At 36.1% G+C, this 16,792-nt stretch overlaps 3 protein-coding genes across 4 annotated transcripts; 2 read left to right on the top strand and 1 right to left on the bottom strand.

The window, feature by feature from the left end:
* The first annotated feature begins 2,170 nt into the window (after positions 1-2,170).
* Positions 2,171-6,236, top strand: LOC121743282 (protein disulfide isomerase-like 1-4). Its single transcript, XM_042136537.1, has 12 exons — positions 2,171-2,792; positions 3,356-3,485; positions 3,841-4,006; positions 4,093-4,211; positions 4,345-4,425; positions 4,786-4,872; positions 4,965-5,039; positions 5,172-5,240; positions 5,324-5,404; positions 5,492-5,626; positions 5,710-5,766; positions 5,850-6,236. The coding sequence occupies exons 1-12, from the start codon at positions 2,236-2,238 to the stop codon at positions 6,021-6,023; spliced, it is 1,731 nt and encodes a 576-aa protein (XP_041992471.1). The 5' UTR covers positions 2,171-2,235; the 3' UTR covers positions 6,024-6,236.
* Positions 6,237-8,049: 1,813 nt separating this feature from the next.
* Positions 8,050-8,487, top strand: LOC121745691 (sulfated surface glycoprotein 185-like). Its single transcript, XM_042139664.1, has one exon. The coding sequence runs from the start codon at positions 8,050-8,052 to the stop codon at positions 8,485-8,487; it is 438 nt and encodes a 145-aa protein (XP_041995598.1).
* Positions 8,488-10,339: 1,852 nt separating this feature from the next.
* Positions 10,340-15,812, bottom strand: LOC121745216 (4-hydroxy-3-methylbut-2-en-1-yl diphosphate synthase (ferredoxin), chloroplastic-like). 2 transcript variants are annotated; one of them, XM_042139023.1, is made up of 20 exons: positions 15,609-15,812; positions 14,934-15,177; positions 14,616-14,773; positions 14,295-14,401; positions 14,119-14,219; positions 13,945-14,021; positions 13,691-13,810; positions 13,377-13,607; positions 13,079-13,195; positions 12,910-12,984; positions 12,738-12,815; positions 12,452-12,511; positions 12,299-12,361; positions 11,984-12,128; positions 11,755-11,893; positions 11,573-11,650; positions 11,334-11,493; positions 11,147-11,245; positions 10,917-11,021; positions 10,340-10,648 (listed from the first exon to the last, which is right to left on the bottom strand). In XM_042139023.1, exons 2-20 carry the CDS (start codon positions 15,145-15,147, stop codon positions 10,547-10,549), a joined length of 2,229 nt encoding a protein of 742 aa, XP_041994957.1. In that variant the 5' UTR covers positions 15,148-15,177; positions 15,609-15,812; the 3' UTR covers positions 10,340-10,546. The 2 variants fall into 2 exon arrangements, with proteins under 2 accessions (XP_041994957.1, XP_041994958.1); XM_042139024.1 differs by lacking the exon at positions 15,609-15,812 and adding an exon at positions 15,516-15,592.
* Between the last annotated feature and the right edge of the window lie 980 nt (positions 15,813-16,792).

Raw genomic sequence — 16,792 nt, 5'->3', positions numbered from 1 at the left:
GTTACACAGCGAAAAGTTAAGGACATTTGGTGCAGTTCACTCAAATATGAAAGCTACATGCATATGACATGCAAAACATAACTGCATCACTGATCTCAGATTATACAATCAAGACTATTGATTTTTATACTGTACGTATTATTTATAATTGTCGTAAAGAAGCAATTGGGAAGCCTAAACATAGAAGCATCAATGTATATATTAAAAAAGAATCCATATAAACATAATTTTTAATTTCTACCGTAGAAAAGTAACCTATGAGATTCATGAATCTAGATTGTGATACAAATGTTATTATAACCATCATCACCTATAAACATATATTTATAAAAGTGAAAATGTAATTAGCACAAAGTGCACAAAAGTACTGGCACACATGTACCTTAATTGGGGGTTAGTGGATAATGGATTGGCTATTATACTACATTTGTAATAATTTTGTGGACAGGTGACGATGCAAGGGAATTCAAATTATAAGTGCATCCAATTAATCCTTTCCATTATTATCAACCTTTACTGCTTCTTCAAGCTAACTTCATATTAATCCATTTGATGCTGCACATTTTGTCACATACTACTACAATGTAAGACGATGGTACTATTATGGCCTAAAATCCAGGTAATGAAATATCATGAAAATATGTAGATTATATTATATCATGATTATAAATAATGAAGGGTGACTAAAGTAACATTGAATATGATTAATGCTCCAACTCCAAGACTAGATTCGATTACAAGCAACAATTTCCTCTATAAAGCACAACTCCATTTTCAAACATATCTAACCTGATCATATCATATGGCCTCCTCTCTCGTCTTTGTCGCTCTTTTCGTCCTCTCGGTTTCCACAGGTGAACTTCGAGCTCATGGCCTCGAGGACCACAATAGCCCTATCCTGCTCTCCCCTGAAATGTACGCGTACTTTCATCCCAACACACAACAGCCAAACACAAACCTGTGTAATTTGCCAGACTGCTCTTTTCTAGCTGCAACGAGGCAGTCCGCTTCAGCCCACGAGAGATCCAGAGCTCGGAGAGCTCTTGCAGCTGGTGGCATTGCTGGGATTCCTGTAGGCTTCATTTTTGCTATCCTCTTCATGGCAGGAGTTTATTATGTGATATTTATGAGGCAAGTCAATGCAGAGAGAGCCAAATACGGTCTTCAACCCGATGTGTGATGTGGTTAGACCATATATAGCTCGGTCGTGGACTCTGTTTTGGCATGTAGTCTACACATTTGTTTTCTTCTCTATCTCTGTCTCACTTTTTATCTACTACACTTAGCTGTTTATTTCATCATACTGTCAATCTAGAACAATTGCACACAGAAGGTTAAAACAAGTTAAACACAATCTAGGACTAATTTTATTTGCTTAAATTATGTGAATAGAAGTATCAATGTGAAATGAACTATTGGTGTCTATAGTAAGTATGTGAATATACTTGACTAACAATTAAGTCATCTTAAAAACAGAATCAAGACAAAGTATGTGAATATAAAGATTCTAAAATAGCTTCTCACGGTCTACTAATGATTCAGAAGAATTAACAACAGTTTAATATTATCAGCCAAGAACCAAGAAAGGCCTAGTGTTTTGATTATACAGTAACCAAGAAAAGCTTATTTCAAATATTGCTTCTCTCGGGTGATTTTCTTTTCTTTCAATATGTGGAGTTTTTTGTTATGAGACAGTGATACGAGAGAGAGGAGAAATTGAGAGGGGGGTAATTATTTTAAAAAAAATCAGAAATCACAAAAATAAGCTTAAAGTCATTATTGAATCATGATTTCTTTAATGTTGATTATCAAAATTCAGAGCCAATAAAAATTTGAAACTAAAAATAAACTTAGAGTCAGTTGTGACGATGTATGGCAATGCGTACCTAAAACTAAAAGGCCATCCACAACCCTTCCCTTAAATTCCATCATTTTGTTTAATTATTTATGGACCTCAATATAGTAGAAGATGTATTAAGAAAATTGTCCATTTCTCATTTGTGTAATAGAAAATGTATTAGGAGATAATTTTAGATGATTTCTACCTATACTAATGGCAATCAGTATTACCAGAGGAAGAAGGCTAATAATGCCGATTGGGTTAGGTTTTTTATTTCGAATTCCAAATAGGATAAAAGTTCAATCTTTTCTAAATTATAAAACGACGCAGTTTTAGACGCTCCGCCGCGGGCATAAATCTGACCCGAGATCTACCAAGATCCAAACTCATCAGCGATGGCGACGACTAGCCTCACTCTCTCACTCCTACTCGCCTCTCTCCTCCTCTTCTCCCTCCTTTCCACCCCGGTTCTCGCCTCTTCCCCCGCCGACGAAGACGACGAAGACCTCAGCTTCCTCGAGGAGCCGCAATCCGCCGTGCCCGACGACCATCCTCTCTCCGACGACGAATACTCCGACGACGGAGAAGATGAGGACCTCGAGAACTACGACGACTTCGATGTGCCTTCCGATTTCGGCCACGGCGACGAAGGGGGCGTTGCATTTGACGACAAGGATGTTCTGGTTTTGACGGACCGCAATTTGAGCAGCTTCGTTGATGAGAATAAGTATGTGATGGTGGAGTTCTACGCCCCCTGGTGCGGTCACTGCAAGGAGCTGGCGCCGGAGTACGCCGCTGCCGCTACAGAGCTTAAAGATGCGGATGTGAAGCTTGCTAAGGTCGACGCAACGGTGGAGAATGCGCTCGCCGAGAATTATGAAGTTCAGGGGTTTCCCACTGTGTTGTTTTTTGTGGATGGGGAGCATCAAACCTACTCCGGTCAACGTACAAAGTGAGTCTTTTAATTTGATTTTTCACTCTGGTTTGCCATTGACAGAGGGATTTCGAACTGGATTTCGAACTTAATTCTTGTGTACTTTGATGATTACATTTCCGAATTATAGAACAATCATGCTATCTATGGCTATGTTGAAGAATTGGAATATAGGAGTTGTTTATTTCCCTACTTTTTTAGGCATCCAATTTAGGTCTTTCAATTAGTTCTATCAAAACATGAATCCACTTCAAATTAGCATTTTTAGCACCAAATACTGCATCTGATTTTAAGCTAAAATGTTTCCAATGAATTTAAATTCAAGGTTTGAGTTCATAATTGTGAGCTAATAATTGTTGGTCAATTTCTGTTGTCTTATCAAGATAACATTTTGTCTTTCTTAGATACCTCATTACTTGCTATAAAATAGTAGTACATCTTATCATGCCTGACAAGATAACGGTCCAAGCACTTATACATTTGGTTACATGCTTGATGATGATTCAAGGTTAACATTTAATTGTTTTGAGGTTTTTCTTCTTCTCAAAAGTTTTAAAATAAAAAAGTTGATCTTGGTGCAGGGATGCTATTGTTACCTGGATCAAGAAGAAAACTGGACCTGGTGTATCTAACATAACTACAACAGAGGATGCCGAGCGTTTATTGACGTCTGAGGAGAAGGTTGTTCTGGCCTTCCTCGACTCATTGGTGGTAAGCTGCTACTTACCTAGGTCTTTTTTCTTATAAATGTATTCATTGATTATATACAGGATTGTGCACATAGTTACTTTTCCGCTCATGTTTGCATTGTTGATTTTCAATGATATATTGATGATAGTATCTACGCATCTGCTTAAATCTATAAACTTCCCTGTTCAGTTAACAGTGCCTTATTAATATGGAAAAGTTTGTCTTTTGTCTATACTTCCCTAAGTGATAAAGCTGTAATTTTTTCTTATATATATTTCCAAACTGGTTATATTCCCATGAGTGAGTAAATTATCAGGTGTAGGATAGAGGATCACACAAAAGCATTCTGAACATGGTTTCTTATTGATTGCAACAGGGTCCTGACAGTGAAGAGTTTGCAGCTGCGTCAAAGCTTGATGATGATGTCAACTTTTACCAAACTGCAAATCCTAATGTTGCAAAGCTGTTTAACTTGGAAGCTGACGTTAAGCGCCCTGCAATAGTCCTATTAAAGAAAGAGGTGGAGAAAAAGACACATTTTGGTTAGTAACCGATATACACCAGTTTTTTCTCAGCTTTCTGCTAGCCGGTGTTCTGATTGAATTAATCCACTTGATACTCTATGTAGATGGTCAATTCAAAAAGTCTGAAATAGCTAAATTCGTCTCTGCCAACAAACTTCCAATTGTGATCACTTTTAGCAGAGAAAGTGCCTCAATGATATTTGAGAGTCCAATAAAAAAGCAGGTTAGTTACAAGGTTGTATTTTTATAGTAAAAAACCTCGGCATAACTGTCTTTTGGCATTCTCTGTGACATTTCATTTGTATGATTTTATGTTGTCACTGTTACTAAACTGAGCTCATACATTGCAAAATCAGGTTTTGCTTTTTGCCACGTCTAATAACTCACAGGAGGCCTTTCAAGCATTTCAAGAAGCTGCAAATCTCTTCAAGGGAAAGGTATCATAATGTTTTACCTTTTAACAATCTATCTATATCAGCAGGGTTGGGGATTTCACATAGTAGTGAAACTTGTCTATTAAACTAGTACGGGTTTTTTCCTTTTTTTCATCAATATTATTTCCCAATTTCTAGAAGTTGCAACCTTTGGATATATGAAAATACGTATATTACTTTCATGGCATTTTCTATGTTTGACCTTGATAAAGCCACTATGCTCCAAGAGCATCCTTGAACTATTAAAAAATAAATTAGTTAGTCTTAATGACAGCCTATATATCAAGATCATGGCTTTTACTAATTTTACTGAATTTATAGATTATATCTATTTTTTCATAACCTGTTCTAAATTTACTGCAGCTTATATTTGTATATGTGGATGTTGGCAATGAAGATGTAGGGAAGCCCGTGGCAGATTATTTTGGAATCACTGGAGACGATCCAAAAGTAACTTTGATTTTGAACATCTCTTTTTTCTATTTGTGTGCCTTACCTATTGGGAAACTTCGAATAGTCAAATGTTTTTAATCTTCCTGCAGGTTTTGGGCTATGTTGCAAGTGAGGAGACTAAGAAATTTGTCTTTGACGGGGAAGTTACTCTAGAGACAATCAAGGTAAAAATACTCTTATATGCATTTCTCTGTTGGTTCTGTTTCATGTTGTGTGTTGTTATATACGCGAGTCTACTATCATCGCCTTTTGAAATGTCATTTGTCTTGATGATGCCACTCTATTCACTTCATCAGACATTCGGGGAGGCTTTCGTTGAAGACAAGCTCAAACCATTCTACAAATCAGACCCAATTCCTGAGAATGTTAGTTCTGGCTGCTTCTTTAATCTGATCAAATTTTCATTTTAATGCGCTGATCAACTTTTCTTCAATGTTTCATGTTGCAGAATGACGGTGACGTAAAAATTGTTGTTGGGAACAATTTTGATGATATTGTTTTGGATGAGTCTAAAGACGTTCTTCTTGAGGTAGCAATAATGACATTGATCGTAGCACGATAGCTTCTCTGATGATTGGTTTTCTAGTTCATTAACATATTTTCCTATACTACGTAGATTTATGCACCGTGGTGTGGTCATTGCCAATCTCTCGAACCAACATACAACAAGCTTGCCAACCACTTGCGTGGTGTTGAATCTCTAGTCGTGGCAAAAATGGATGGCACCACAAATGAACACCCCAGAGCCAAGGTACTTTTGACTAACCTCCTGGATTTGAAAGTCATATTTTAGTTTAACTGTCAAGTCTTTGAGGTTTCATACATTTTTTGCAGGCTGAGGGATACCCCACAATTCTCTTCTTCCCAGCTGGAAAGAAGAGTGCCGATCCTGTAAGCCATACAACCAAAATCTTGCCTCTTTTTTTTTTGTGCTGTGGTACAAGCTACAACTGTGTTTGCTTCGACTTTTGCAGATTCCAGTTGAGTCCGAGCGCACAGTGGTGGCGTTCTACAAGTTCATCAAGAAGCATGCTTCTATCCCGTTTAAGCTACCTAAACCTAGCTCGTCTCCGGCATCGTCATCCGACGATTCTCACGCCAAGGAAGACGCGACGACCCCCTCCAGTGATGTCAAAGATGAGCTATAGACACTATTTACTCAATTTCGACAAAGTCTCTCTAGTCTGATTGTGCTAATAGGAAGCTGAATAATTAATTACCAGTTTTGGTTATATATGATCAAGTTTTAAGACCAAGGGTACATTGCTAAGTTCATTTTAGATAACTTAAGTTCCAATAAGTTATGAAATGTTTCTAGAGATTATAAAATATAATATCTCAAGGGTTTATACATTTTTCAAGTGTTTGGCTAGTTCAGTTTTACAAATTATATACTTCCTCCCCTCCGACCCACTACAAGAGTTACTCTTATTGTGGGCACGAGTTTTAAGAAAGGTAAAGAATAATGAGATGGAAAAGTTAGTGGAATATGAGACTTATTTTTTTATATTGGTTTTATAATAAAATGTGAGTGAAGTGAGTTAGTGGTATGAGGGATCTACTTACCATTTATTGTAAAAATAAAGTGTGACTCTTGTTGTGGAACGGATCAAAATGACAAAGTGTGACTTTTATCGTGGGACCGAGGGAGTAGAGAATTGTGAAAAAAAGTAAGGAGCTTATAAGTTGTTAGATTTGATTTGTCAAATAGTAATGGGGTATCTAAGATTACTGATTTAGAGTGCGACTTAGTATCGAAGTCCAATTGATCTTTTTTTCTTCGTTTATATGAGTGTTCTAATTAAGAATATAATTATAGATATTTGGCTTAGCTATAAATGTCATATATTGAAAATAGTTTGGAAGTCCATCTTTTGAACAGAAATTTGAGCAATGTTTCAATTATCATAAATAGAGTAAACTACAAAATGGTCTGTAGGATATGCACTCAGTAAAAATATCAACTGAGATTTGTGAACAAAGACTAAATCAAATTTGAGTTACTTTTTGCAATGTTTTCGGATTTTTATGTCCCTTTTCACCATTTTTACTAAACAAAATTTTGGATTGACATAGATCAAAGCAACTCTTATAAAGTTATTGAAAATTGAGTAAATTTGTTACTGTGAAGTAACATTTTTTTACCTATGAGATTACTTAAACTGGAATGTAATATTGCACTAGAAAAATGACTTTTGACAAAGGTGCCAAGGAAAACTCATTTTGCAAGAAAACCTCATGTGACAGACTTGATTGTATTAGTAATACAAGAATCAGAAATGGCCCGTTTTGTGAATTTAACGTTGACTAAAACATTTGTTATTTATGAAAAATAGTGGTGGATCGTTCTTGATCTTTGTAAACGTTATTAAATTATTAAAATTCAACGGTTTAAGAAATTATTAAGATTCAAGCCACAATCGGTTTTCCTTAATTACAAACTTTATTTGGAGGGTAAGCAAAGTCCATCACATAATAAGGTGGGTGCTACTGCTATTTTCAATTTTCTCGCTAACTATCTCAAAATTCTTATATAATGTTCATTTCATTAAAATGCAGTAATAGTAGTAGTAGTATTAGATATTTTTCATATAAAATTAATACGTTTAATAACTTATTATGATATTAATTAAGATAATAACTATAACAAGTCAAGGACAACTCAGTTGGCTCTTTTCTCTTCCTCTCACTATTTTCTTATAGGCAAATGAACATAAATTTTAAGACTGCATTACGCATCGACACGAATTTGAAACTTTTATCCTTGTCATTACTACTTTACTACTATGTCAACGTCTCTTATACTCTCTACGGCTTAATTTTTTTATTTTAAATATTTTTTATCTAATAAAGTAAGATTCATGATTAATTTTGTTGCTAGTTCTCTTATTTTTAAAATAAGATTCATGATTAATTTTGTTGCTAGTTCTCTTATTTTTAAAATTACGATATTTTAAAAGTTGTTACTAGTTTTTAAAGTATGGAATAAGAATTCATGCAGACAAAAAGTTTAGGTATATATTAATAGGCTCTTTCCCACTAAGACATTAAGCTAGAGTGCAGAAGAAACCGCTCTCCATCTCTCATCCAACTTCTTCTTCTTCTACTACTGTAATCACAATCTCTCTGTAACCAACTCCAACATTTTTCTTCAGATCTCTATTCAAATTAAATATGGCTTCTGATCTTCCTCTAATCACCATCTTCTTCGCTCTCCTCTTTCTCCCCAACTCCACATTCTCAGCACACGCTCCTCAATCCTCCCCTTCTCCGTCTCCGCAGCGAGCTATCTCCCCACCTCCAATGGCGCCAACGCCATCCCCAGCGTCTCCTCCGTCGCGTCCAATTCCAAATTCACCTTCTCCGGCGCCGTTCCCACGGCACGAAGACGCCGATCACGAAGAGTCCCGGTCTCCTGCGCCGGTTGAGGCAGCCGATCTCGGCGATTTGGAGGAGTCGGAAGGCATGAGCGGAAGAAAGAAGGCGGGGATCGCGGTTGGAGTGATTGCTGCGGGTTGCGTGGTAGGGATGGCGGCGGCGGTGTATAAGAAGAGGCAGCGGAACATCCGGCGCGGGCGGTACAGCTACACCGATCAAAGAGATTTTTTGTAGATTCTATGTTGATTTATGGTGTGATGCTATTCTGTTTCATTGGTTAGTGTTGAGACTTTAATTTTGCTTAAATCTTATACTACTAATTATTATGAATACTACATACTCCACCATGGTAGAAAAAGTCGTTCCTGAATTCCTCACTTCACTTCTGCTCATTTACTAATTACTCATGCTTTTGTTGAAGCATTTTCATTGCCCAAAATGGGGCATTAAATAGGGATGAAACATGAAAATTGTATGCATGCATGTATGGCCAGGGGAGGATAATGTGATTACATCTCTAGATTTGGGTTGGAAATTGTGAATATACTAACTAGCTATACAAATCTAATACCATTAAAATAGCTGTTGATATCACTAATTTATGAAAATTTTAAAGTAAATAGTTAATTAAATCACAAATTTTTAGATTTTGTGTAATTTTTTCAACCTTTGCTCAAATGCAAATTGTGAATCGGATGACAAAAAAAAAGGTTATTAAACCTTAGAAAGGCAGTGAATACCAACAATAGAGAAATTTTTATTTTTTTGCAATTTGACAGCATGTTGTCACGTGTATTTTTTCCTGCAGATCTCAAAATCAGTTTTATTAATGCATTATATTATATTCGCTCCTTGAATCCACCTACAAACGCTTAAAAGTGACGCTTCGTTTTATTGCAGATCAAAGTGTTGAGATTAGTTCATATTTCTTATCAGCCTTCGAGTTGATTCAGAAATATCCACATTTCTGCATCACTACTTAATTCTCAAGTCCTTTAACACCTGAAACGATATACTAATTATTAATTAGAATCACAATTAAACTAATCAAAATTGATTGATGAACGTTGGAAACATCTTATCCTTTAGCTCAATCTCTGATCCAGTCACGAATCATGGAACATCGGCAGCCGAGACTGGCATAGAAGACATACCTATTATCCCATTTTTAAGTTTGTCACACCAAAATGTAGTTTTACTCCAATAATTTAAACTAAATTTAGATTTTACACCATTTTTGTGTATATGTTTCATAAAAGTTTAATATGTAGTAGTACCACCATATTTGGTATTGTTCCATAGAGATACCAAAAAATAGGTTCAAGTTTGATGTATGGTTTGAAAAGTTTTCTACACCAAACGGGAGAAGAGAATTTATGGGAAATTAATTTAATGGGAGATTTATTTAATCGGTTCTAATTTCTGATAAAATATTCTTTTATCCTCTGATTAGGCCTCTGGGTATTAATCACATTAATTAAGTTATTATAAAGTTAATTAAGTTATTATAAAGTTAGTTATGTCACGTAAGTGTCCACATAAGATTTAATATGTTATGTCAATGTCCACTTCAATGACATGTAACATTTTATTATGACCGCTAAATAATCCAAATTGGTGATATTATCAGTTATTATCTCTAAAAATATTAGTGAATTTTTCTTAACTACACCATCATTAGGTAAGTAGTACTCATTGCCGGAAACAAGCATCCTAAATACACTCAATACCGTTCCATTTCCATCAAGCATTCTCAAAGAAGATAAGTATTCAGCTTACGTACATTTTGTCCAAAATTTTAATGGATTTATGTCGAAATTATGTGAATGGAGTATCCAATGACCAATAGTACAATTTTTATTTTGAAATTGCAATAGCAGTAACACTTTTTTTTTGTCTATTACATTTATATCTTTTCATGTTTAGAACGAAGTTATATATATCATTGATTCATTGGTACAACGTTTTTCGGTGATGGACATGGGGGACAAACTTGGCTATAATAATAACTCAATTGAGTGAATTGGAGAAATGATAATCTTCAAAAGAGAACAGATATGTACAGAAGATGATGATGACTGGGCAGTGATGAAATCTTTCTCTTGCATTCATTCAATTATTTTATAGTCATACTAATAGTATGAGGCTCTTCCTTCAACAATAGTGAAAGGAGCTTATCATAAATATTGAAAAAACACAAAATATGTATTATATCACCACATCCTCATGCACTAGTAAGGCTTTGAGCAGCAGATGATATTCTCTGGAGATTCAATGCTAGAACCTATGACCTCTACTCCTCGACTGGTGGATCCACCCACCGGCCATGCTCCTTGATCAGCTCGATCAGTGCGTCTGTTGCACCCTCCATTGCGATACCTCTCTTCACCACCGTCTGAAACACACAAGACTTGTCACAAATGCAACACCAGAAGCAAATATTTGAATAACAAAACAGGAAAAGATAGACCTCACGGTGTTCTTTCCACCGGGTTTTCGCCATAAAGGTTTTTACTTTTCTTCTTCATTATTACAAATTCTAGTTCATCCTATGCTTTCTACTATGTAGATTATTCATGGTTTTGTAAATTCAAGCATCACATTATCACTGTTTCAATTCAGGCACATCAGTTTTCGAAAGAAAGCTCATGGAGTAGACCTACCTTGCCAACATAAAGGTCAATCTTTCCAGGAGCACCGCCAACGTAGCCGAAATCCGCGTCAGCCATTTCTCCAGGGCCGTTCACAATGCAACCCATGATTGCAATCTGTACAGAAAAAGAAAAAAAAAGACATGGAGGATTTAGATGCTACACTACATATGATTTCTCAAAGATAAATGCACACTCGATGAATGATTCGTTGAGCTGAGTGTTGAGGAATTATTAATTACCGAAACACCAGGCAAATGAGATGTCTTGTCTCTTATCTCTGCACTAATCACTTGAAGGTCGAACAATGTCCTTCCACAAGATGGGCATGACACGTATTCCTGATATCATTTCCACAAAAAAAAGGAAATGTGATTATTCTTTAACTATATTGATTTGTTTTCTTCCTTGTGCAACCATTATACTAACCGTCTTTGTATTTCTCATTCTGCAGCCTTGTAACAAATTGAATGAAGTATCCCTGAGGAACTCAAACTCTTGATCCGGGGATTCCAATAGAATACCGTCTCCTAGTCCATCTACCAGAAGCGCTCCTGCGTTGGTGCCAGCACCTATAACCAAGTCATCTCTGTCCATGGAAGAATTAATGTCAGCTACGATCTGAAATCTGAATTTCACTTGAATAAACTCATTTGCCTGATATATACCTGTGGATTCCTTTTGGGAACTCTATGTGATGAATAACTGGAAAGTCCAGCGAGTTCTCAGAAAGATACTCAAAGAGCCTGCAGAAACGAAGATCCTCAACTAAGAAGACTGGGTGAAACGTACAGGGACTCACTGATAAAACTAAAATGCCAATGACAGGACCTATAGTCTCACAAACTACCTTCTTGCAGCATGAACTCTGCTGGTTTGCTCATCTGAATATGGTATGTGATGAAGGATCATGGTAGCATCAGTAGTCTTCAGAATTTCCAACTCTTCTTGGGGTTCGTCACCACGCACAGAGACTACCAAACGTGTACCTGAATGAACAAAGGTAAATTAGCATGACTACTAGCATTTCAATAATGTGAAAACCTGGAAAGCTTTGGGCATTATAATGCGTGGTGTACCTTCTGGAAGAAGCTCGTGAGCACCAGATGACAATTCCTTGAGAGTTACCATGGCCAAAGCATTGGGTAATGGTTTTGTCAATTGTTCTGATAAAGGGGTTATTACTCCCATGCTAACATCTATCAGACGTTTGAGAGCCAACCTCTGGTCATAGATTGCAAAAAGGTGATTTAAGTCGTTTTCATGGCTTATGGAACACCAAAAGAAATTTGGAGCTTGAAAATTCAACAATTTCTTTCTGGTATTATGAAGAGAAACACCCACATACACACTAGAATATGAAACGAATTATTTTAATGCATAAGGAGACTTACAGCATCTTTATCGTCTTGCGAGGGAAGTTCTCTCAGCAAGATTGAGTCCACAGTGGCTAGGTCCTGTATCAGTATTTAATTTCTTAAATGAGATCTTCCCAAAGAAAATTGAGCATAATGTGTCCATGAGAGAGAGTGAAACTTTGAGCATACCTTGAATGGCATTCCGACAATAAGTTTTGTGGCAAGGGACTTGTATAGCAATTCCGGTGACTACAAGGGAAAGTGGAAAACAGGGATCATAAAAAATCAACAAAAATGCAAAATTCTCAAAGTAAAAAGACAAAGAAAAGGACAATAGAAGGTAAATAATTCCAGACCAAGGGGAAAAGAAAGAAAACGTCACAATCATCTACCACATCATCATCGAAAAGAAAAAAGGCCGGACTGCTTATTAGTCAAGATAATATAGATATATGAAAAGAGCATAGCAGCAAACCTTCAACTGATCCAGTGTAACTGACATCAGAACTGAACCATCACGGTGAAGCACACCTCTATAGTCAACCACCTCACCCTGCATGGGATAAACAATGTCAGAGATCAAGAGATCTGATACTCCAGAAATTCATTAAAAAGATTCATTGTAAACCATAGAAATAAAATCAGACCTCCTTTTGAATGGGAAGTTGACCAGTTCTACGTTGGAAATCAAAATAGCGTCTGTGCTTTTCTTCAAATGGTGCCTGGTTGAATCCAACAACAATAAAAGGTTTGAATTGTGTAAGTACATTTTAGGACTAGAGAAGCAAACATAGCTAGTCAACACTGAAGTCATACCACTCCTTTCTGAAGTTCAGCTGTCTTCATTCCAAGATTAGCCAATCTTCTGCAGGGGTCTATCTCCTCCTCTGGAGGTTCAGTTAGAGAAACCCTAATGGTATCACCTAGGCCGTCCTGCATGTTCAACATTGATCAGATGCGAGTGAAATTTTACAATTTAACTAGATAAGTATTGTGATTAGACTGTTAGTCAGACAAATTAGAAATTTTAGATTCTTTGTCAAAGTTGAATCAACAAAACGGAATAAATGTTTGCATTATATTGTTTTGAGCAAAAGCATGTAAAAGGACATACTGTAAGGAGTGTTCCGATTCCTATCGCAGATTTCATCCTTCCATCTTCACCCTCACCAGCTTCAGTTACTCCCAGATGTAATGGGTAATCCCATCCTAGAACATTCATTTCAGCTACAAGAAGGCGATACGCCTGAACCATAATAACTGGGTTGCTTGCTTTCATTGAGAACACAAAATTATGGAAGTCCAATTTTCGGCAAATCCTTGCATATTCAAATGCAGACTCCACCTGTTGCATGAGCGTAGGGTATATACATCACCAGAACCAGTATAGGCTCATAACTCATTCCAAGTGCTGAAATAGGTACTTACCATTCCCCTGGGCGAGTCTCCATGATAACTCATAATGCGGTCTGAAAGACTACCATGGTTGGTTCCAATGCGCATTGCTACACCATACTTCTTGCATTTTTCAACCAAAGGAGTGAAAACCTAAGAATACACGGAAAAAAGATGGATCATTATTTCTCACAAAATACTGGATCACAATAGATGGCTATAACTCAGAAGTATACAAGTCTTTTGTAAGATAAAATGAAGCAAAGCAAGAGAAGTCTATCTCTGACCTTCTCAATATGCTCAAGTTCTTTCTGATAGTCGTCATCGGTGTATTCTAGTATCTCAAACTGTGCCCTCCTATCAGCTAAAATATATTATAGAGTTAGATCCGACACTTGAACGATTTGTATCTCATAAGAGAAATATAATTCCAAAGAAGCATATGGTGGTGAATTTAGTACCAAAGTTTCCTGGGTTAACACGAATTTTGTCAAAACATTCAGCAACTCGCAGGGCCACCGGTGGAGCAAAGTGAATGTCAGCCACCAGAGGGATATTGTAGCTGCAAGGTATAAATTATTAAATACTTTCACTTGCATTCAGTTGTGACTATGATTCAACTCAATATGAAACTTACTTCTTCTGAACAAGGGTATTCTTAATATCAAAACAAGCATCAGCTTCTTTCCTTCCTTGCACCGTAATTCTAACAAGATCTGCTCCTTGATCTGCTATTCTCATAACCTGCAGGTTAAAGATTCAATGAGATGAATGAAAGGTTAAAAAGGATGAAAAAAATAAAGTATTGCAGACACAATATAGTTAGAAATCTTCTACCAAATATTTCTCAAGAGAATTTCACATCTTACAACAGGAAAAATACAGAACTAGTTTATATTATAATTTATACATTAAGCAAAGAAAAGAACTAGTAAAAATGTTTCGGTTATAGGAGAACCTGCTCAACAGTTCCAGCAACATCCTTTGTATCTGTGGTAGTCATTGTTTGAATTCTGATGGGATGCTCACTACCTAAAGCAACATTTCCAACCATCACTGTGCGGGTTTTTCTCCGGACTGTCTTGTGTATGGATTCACAATACTTCTGCCTTGGAACTGCATTCAGAAACTTGACAGATCAGATGTCTAACCCAGCCACATCATTGTGAATCAATATATTCAGAACCACTGGATTAAAATGATTTGAGACCAAACTCAAATATATGAATATAAATCCACACTCAATCTGGTCATAAAAATCGAAGCTATCATATACCTAACAGTGGGCTTCCCTCCGATGCTGGCTTGAACTCAACAGTTTCTGAACCCGGGTTGCTTGAGTTTCTTATCACTGCAACCTTGCTCCTGCCAAACTTAACCCTTTGCAAGTCAGAAACTCTAACAAAGTCGGAACTCTTTCCGAACCCCAAGCCACGATGATCCCGGCTTTTGAGACCGGTAAACGAAGTTGGAACAGCTCCAGTCGCCATTTTACTCGCAGAGTATCAAATTCCACCCTCCTAAATCAACACAAAACAAAAAAAATTAACTATCAACTTTCACCACAAAAACTGTTAGCCTGCACAATTTTAATCAAAGATACTCCATAGAAATAGCATGATAAAATAAAACCAGACAACTCTAACAACACCTCACTTCTCAAATTGATTAAATCGCCCAAATTGAACGCACTCACCCCACCCCACCCCAAAAGCCAAAAAAAACAGGGTAAAATGAACACGAAATCAAGTCAACCCCACAATAATAAATAAAAAAATCACAAAAAAATCTCCATGCTTTTCACGCAAAAATAAACAATGAAAAACTCAAAAGATTAGACACGCAATTAATAAATTACAAAATAAGAGCTCCAAAACGTGCAAGAGTGAAAAACGAGTATTTGCTAGATAAATGAACTTGAAACCACGGTTCAGGGAAGCCAGAAACTTACAGATGAGAAAACGATTAGAAGTAATCAGCCAAAAGGAAGAATCGAGAACTGGTGGTGGGAGGAATTTGAAATGAAAAATTATTTGGAGCTGAAAATTCAGAAAGATAGTGAAGCCGGGGCTAGGAGGTTTTATAATTGCTAAAAGCCGAAGGATTATGAAAGCTACAACCAAAATTCATAAGCAGACAAATATCAGTTCATCAGCATCGTCATTTACATATTCTGGTAGCCATTAATATTTTTTTCTAGTTTTTCCAACTGACAAATGTTTTGAGTTTCAAAATATTGCTTTTCAGCCCCTCTAATTTAATCTTTATTAACTTTTGAACAACCAAAAATACCGGAGGTATTTCACTAATTAACATTAATTATGTTAGAAATTAGTAGTGGAATTCAGATAACAGCTAGAAATTATAGAATTTACGAAAGCATTACAATAGATTGGTATAAAATTTAAGGACTTGATTGCAAATATTAAAAATTTCATGGCAGTGGCTGATTCCTTTTGCAACAATTGTGGCGACCACGTGTCACTCCATAAAATTAATTGGTTTAAATGAATAATGCATATGTATACTGTTGTATTAAATAAATAAATTCAATTGCATTCGTTTTACACATTATTTTTAGAGAATTGTTGAAGTCAGAGATGTTCTAGTCAAGAATTAAACAACTAAAATAATAAGTCAATAATTGATGGACGTTTTAAAGAGTAGTGTATTGTTATTTTCCTCTGAATTGGGTCGAAGTTTGGAATTCAAATTTGGTATGCTTTCGAGTCAAATGTTTGTGCAATTTATAAAATACTGCTGATTTTGATAAATTAGGTGATATTTAATTTTCTGTTCACTTGTTTGGCAATGTCTATGCTTCTATCATCCTATCAATATGCTACAAATTTTCGGAATGCATCTATATTCATTAGGCTTATTAAATGATTTATTCTCATATCCGCCTACGCATAATCTAGGTCAGAAGAATTGGAAATCAACAAATGTTTTTTTTATGATACTAGCTTGTAAAAGTTGCAAATGGATTATTAACCATACTACATTTAAATACGTAAAACAATAAAAAAGACTAAGTAACCTTGACTATCTTATGATTTACCTATTTCATACTCCCTCCATTCATATTAGCACTTTTTATTTTAGGTCGTATATAATTTGTGGTTGATTTTTTAG

Source organism: Salvia splendens, chromosome 8 (genome assembly GCF_004379255.2).
Source record: "Salvia splendens isolate huo1 chromosome 8, SspV2, whole genome shotgun sequence".
In the NCBI taxonomy this organism is placed as follows: Eukaryota; Viridiplantae; Streptophyta; class Magnoliopsida; order Lamiales; family Lamiaceae; genus Salvia; species Salvia splendens.
The sequence above is the reverse complement of the archived record's forward strand: the minus strand, read 5'-3'. Positions and strand labels throughout refer to the sequence as shown.